General features: G+C 66.1%; 1 protein-coding gene across 1 annotated transcript in view; it reads left to right on the top strand.

Moving 5' to 3' along the window:
* Window positions 1-1377: 1377 nt before the first annotated feature.
* UCKL1 (uridine-cytidine kinase 1 like 1) overlaps window positions 1378-5341 on the top strand; it is a gene marked incomplete in the record, with an annotated part of 9492 nt that continues 5528 nt past the window's right edge. The window contains 4 exon segments of the mRNA XM_027767715.1: window positions 1378-2052; window positions 4795-4985; window positions 5057-5163; window positions 5268-5341. Coding sequence (XP_027623516.1) covers window positions 1985-2052; window positions 4795-4985; window positions 5057-5163; window positions 5268-5341 — 440 coding nt within the window.

The following is a 5341-nucleotide window of genomic DNA, read 5'->3' as shown; positions in this document are numbered from 1 at the left end:
CCTGCAGGCAGTTTCTTGCAGAGGCCCTTCTGTCTGGAGCTGCGTGTGAACTCCAGGGACCTGCTCCCTCTGCCCGCGCCCCGTCTCTGCTGCCCCGCCCCCGCAGCCTGGAGAGCTGCCCGTGGTGTCCCCGAGCATGTCTGGTGGTGGCAGTGTCCCTGGCTGCCATGGAGGGCAAGCCTGGCGTGGACCTTTGGTGTGGGGCTGGGGAAGCTTTGCCTAACACCCCACTGAGAAAGGGGGCCTAGTACTGTCCCAGGGCACCCTGCACTGGCCCCGGGGCCAGCTCTTTCCTTCTTCCTCACCCTCCCCACCATTTTACTCAGCCACCTGGCCAGGGCGTGGGGTGGGAGCCAAAGTGCCACACTGTGGGTGCCGTGAGGAAGATCCTGGGGTTGGTGGGACAACCCTGAGACCTCACTTGGCTTTACTCCCAGAGTGAACACTCACTGACAGCTCTCCGGGCCGGTGTGCTGGCCTTGCCTGCATCTCTACCCGCCTGTGCTCCTGTTCTAATTGCCAATGAGGGTCCTAGCGGGGCAGGAGGCAAGGGCGGGGTGCCTCGGGGTGACTGAGGCATCAGGACTCCAAAACAGGAGTCCCAGCCACACAGCTCCGCCTGCCCCTGTGCTGGCAGCCCAGCCCTGGTGAGTAGAAACCTGGGCAGGAAGCCAGCACAGAGCGGGTTCCTGGACTGGACCCGCCCCTCTAGTCATGGGCTGCCACAGCCAGGAGCCCGGCTCCCTAAAGCCCCAGCACTGCTGGGGTGCTCCAGCCATTCCTGGAGCCATGGCGGGGCCTGGCTGCCTGCATCCTGCACCCGGCCAGGCTGCAGCCCCCTCCCAGGCCGGCCCCGCGCCGATTCCCCACTAGCCTGCATCCTTCCTCATGCCCAGCCTCAGTCCCAGTCAGCTGGCACACCCAGGGTACGTGCTGGGCTGGCCAGCTGCGTCCAGTCTGCTCCAGCTGCATTAGTGAGCGGATACCCAGGAGTCCCCACTCTGCAGCCTGGCCCAGGACAGCCTCAGCCTCCCGTCTTCCCAGCAGGGAGTGCGGACAACCAGCCTCCTGGGAGCAGGTGGCAAACCACCTTGGCTCCAGAGGGCGGGCCCCTGGGCACACAGGCTTGCAGGCTAGTTCTACCTGCTGGCGCCCCTGGAGGAGAGGCAGACACCCAGTGAGCTGAGCAGCCCCGGTTGAGGTGTGGCCACAGGGAGCCCTACCTGGCTGTCTGATGCCGGAAGCTGCGGCACAATCCGCTGGGGGAGAGCAGGCAGCAGCACACCGTCTGTCCTTGCCCACTGTGCTGTCCTCCAGAGGGTGGCTGTGCCCCTGCTGAGCATGGTGGCTGCAGGGACCTGCTGGAGCCGTGGGGTGGGGGCGGGGTGGGCAGTTATTCTTGGATGCTGTGGAGGGTAGGGTTTCAGATTTGTTTATGCCCATAGGAGGCACCTTGGGGCCAGTGTGGGGCGCCTGTCTCGACCGACTCCAGGTCACCTGGGTGAGAGGTGCCTTGGGTCTCTGTCCTGCTCTGCAGGAGCCGGCTCTGCAGCCCAGGCAGGCCAGGGGATCCTGGGAGGGGTGTGGGCCGCCCCGGGTTGGGCATATGCCAGCCTCATGTAGGGGGGCCAGCTCGTGCTGAGGGCTGGCCTGAGGGTTGTACAGGCCGCCCCAGGCAGAGCCTGAGCTATTAATACCAGGCACGCACAGCCCGGCCGGGTGATCCTCTTATGCCTGTGGCCTTGGCCCTGGGGCTGGCAGTGACCGCTGCGTCCTCGGCGGGGGCCCCCTGGGCCTGTGCTGCCCAGAGGGGTGGTCTCGCCCATGGAGGGGCAGTTTGGGTGGCCAGGGCACACCAACTGTCTGGGGATCCACTGGGTTCTACGAGGCGGCGATGCCCCGTAGCCACCAGCACTGAGCCCGCCACACACTTGCTGTCCAGGAGCACCACCTCCGGACCACCGCGCTCTCCCACGTCTCGGCCATGAGCAGCCCCCCAGCTTACCCTGGTATCAGGATCTCGGGGTGCTGGGCCCTTGGAGCAGAAAGCAGGTGAGTCCCAGCAGTGCGAGGGGCCTCCTTCGCTGCTCTGCACCTGAGTGTGTGCGTGCCCATGGAAATGAGGGAACAAACAGGCAGGCAGGCCCTCCGGGACGCGGGCAGGGCTCGGGCGGTGCTGCATGTGTGTCTAACAGCCCTCGTGGCTCCTCGTCCCGTGGGTTGGAACGACCTCATCATGGCAGCCAGAGTGCTTGTGAGCAGGAACCGAGGTCTCTGTGACCCCCCCAGGGACCTTCGGTAAGAGCCGGGAGGCTTTGTCCCTGGCCCACAGAGAAGGCTGCACAGCCTGGCCGGCTCATTGTGGCCCAAGGCAAGCAGGTCTCTGGCCTGTCCCCTTCACGGTGCCTGCCTGCCGACCCAGAGTGCAGCCCCTACCCGGTGGGAGGCTGCTCCAGGCTCCAGGAGCACACACCTCTGAGGGCCTCAGTAGGGTGAGGCCTGCACGATGGGCACCCAGAGGCTCCCTTCTGGCCACCAGAAGGCACCGCGTGAGAACTAGGGGGCAGCAGTGTTGGCCTGGGCCTCCACCCTACACCATCTGTCCCTCGAGTCGCTTTGCACATGAGCATGCCACGGCTGCCCTGCGAGGAGTGCCGGCCCGTCCACCCCTTCAGAGGCCCCTCTTCTGTGCTGCAGCTCCTCCTGAGCAGGAGGCTGGGGCGCTTCCCTGTGATGAGGTCAGGTGCAAGGAGAGGGGCCAGCTGAGCTTTGTCCACTGTGGCCCCAGGTCACAGCAGCCCTGCTGAGGACCGGCGCCCTCCCTGCTGGGAACAGCCTCCCGAGCTTGGTGGGGTCACTGCGCCTGGTCCAGGGGCGACATGGCTCTCGGCTCCTCTCTCACCTGAGAACATTCAGGAGGCCTGAGTGAGGTGCAGGTTGACACCCCTGAGGGGCTCGTCTGCTCCCAGCCATGTCTGTCACGTGCTGTCTGCAGGCAGGGCTGTGTGCTGCCCACTGCTGACGGTCCGCGGGGTTGGGCAGGCTGGCCGGCTGCCCCTGCGCTCCGTGGTCCCCAGGCACTGCCGTCACAGCGGCCCTACGTCTGTTCCCATGGACAGACGCAGTGTCGTCCTCGTCCACCCTGGTTTTCCTGCTGCACAGATTTGGCCTCAGCAGTTGAAGCCGGTTTCTTGCTGCCCGTGCCGTTCTTCGGGCCTCTCCCGTGGTGGGCGTGGCTGGTTCCCCCCCTGCCCCCCCAGACTCCGTCTTCCTGGTCATGGGCATTGCCGGGTGCTCTGGAAGGGCCTTGCAGCTGGGAGCCCCAGCATCCTAGCGGGAGGTAACTCGGGCCACCCCAGAGGCAGGAGGATGCTGGCCATCACTGCCGTCCTCAGCCGTGTGCCAGTGCAGGCGGGGCACTGCACCGTCCTCCAGGGGGCCTGGCCCGACGCACCGGCTGGGGCAGTGACAGGGCAGCCAGCTCAAAGGCAGACCACGGCTGGCTTTCCCTAGTAGGGCGTGCTCGTGTTGCGCTCAGGCGCACGTCCGGCCTGGGTGATGGTGACCGGTTACAAGGGGCATGCCCCGCGCCGCCTGTGCCACACCCCCAGCCTGCACGTGCTGTACGCAGTGCTCACTGGTTCTTCGATGGGCTCTCACCCCCGCGGTCTGCCCTCTGTGCACGGCTTCGCATTGTTCCGTGCCATGTCTGTCACTCGTGGGGCTCCAGACCGTGGTGGCTGGGCAGTGCTGCTGTGGGAGGCTGCCTGCACCCCAACCCCGTGTTCCCACATGCTCCCCTCCTGCCACTTGGGCTCTGCTCTGCGTCCCTGCCATAGTCCTGAGCCGTCCCCACACAGTGGGTCGTGACACTTGGGTTCTGCTCTGCGTCCCTTCCTGAGCCGTCCCCACACAGTGGGTCGTGACACTTGGGTTCTGCTCTGCGTCCCTGCTGTAGTCCTGAGCCGTCCCCACACAGTGGGTCATGACTGCTATTCCAAGTCGCTGGCCCCTAGGAGCCTCTCGGGCAGGCCTGCGAGGTAACACCGGGCCACCATGGCTAGCCCGGGTGCGGGCTGGAGTGCTTTCTGCCAGCTGGTTCTATCCCCGTAGCATCTAGGACAGGCGAGGCAGCCTCTCAGCCACACCATGCCTCCCCAGGTGCTGGCCCTCTTGGGACAACAGTGCACCCCGTCCCCTTGGGGCTGTCAACTGAGAAACAGCCAGACCTGAACTTCACTCAGCTGGAGTCTGCTGCTCTGACGGATGGCAGAGCCTGGAGGGTCACGGCCAGAACAAGGGGGTCCCCGTGGGCTTTCCCTCCTGCTTCTGTCCTGCACCGACAGCCAGAGGCCCGCCCAGCACCATCCTGCAGAGTCCTCAGCACCGACAGGCAGGCTGGGCCCTGGTGCGTTCCTCTGGCCTCTGTGTCCCAGAGTCCCTAGCACCCACGCCCTCCAGAGTAGCCGTGCCTGGGCTGTCCAGAGTGGCCTTGGTTAGGAGGGGACACAGCCTTCAATGAGGCTCCACCTGGTTTTCGAGCATCCACCTTCATCTCTGGGGCAGGGCGCTGCCTGGTCCACAGAGGGAGACCGTTTTCCACCCCTCCCTGCTGTGTGGACAGCCGCAGTCTGAGTCCTGTGCTCGGGCTGGGCCGTGTGGGTCTGCCTGCCCACCCTGGGCCTCTGGGCCTGGGCCTGGCCACAGGCAGGTTTCTTGCACCTGCGAGCAAGCTGGACCACTGCAGCCACGCGTCTCTGCACTGGGCCAGGGCTGAGCATGCCTTCCCTCCAGCAGCAACGCTGAATCCCTGGACAGACTCCTCCCTGCCGTGGGCACCGGCCGCTCGCCCCGGAAGCGTACCACCAGCCAGTGCAAGTCAGAGCCCCCACTGCTGCGCACGAGCAAACGCACCATCTACACGGCGGGGCGGCCGCCCTGGTACAACGAGCACGGCACGCAGTCCAAGGAGGCCTTCGCCATTGGTGAGAGCAGGCCGGGCTGCTGCTGCTCCATGGCCACCCAGGCCTGCTCACAGGGGTCTCTGCCCCCACAGGCCTAGGAGGGGGCAGTGCCTCTGGGAAGACCACCGTGGCCAGGATGATCATCGAGGCCCTGGACGTCCCCTGGGTGGTCTTGCTGTCCATGGACTCCTTCTACAAGGTGAGGCCCCCGTGCCCTGGACTGCCCTGCCATGCATCCCGTATCCACGGGCCCAGGTGCGGCCACCCCAGGGCCCTGCAGTGCCCACGGCCTGTGCCCAGCAGGTGCTGACCACGCAGCAGCAGGAGCTGGCCCCCCACAACAACTTCAACTTTGACCACCCCGACGCCTTCGACTT

The sequence above is a fragment of the Tupaia chinensis genome, unplaced genomic scaffold, assembly GCF_000334495.1.
Source record: "Tupaia chinensis unplaced genomic scaffold, TupChi_1.0 Scaffold144472_1, whole genome shotgun sequence".
NCBI lineage: Eukaryota > Metazoa > Chordata > Mammalia > Scandentia > Tupaiidae > Tupaia > Tupaia belangeri.
This window is presented reverse-complemented; position numbering and strand designations above follow the sequence as displayed.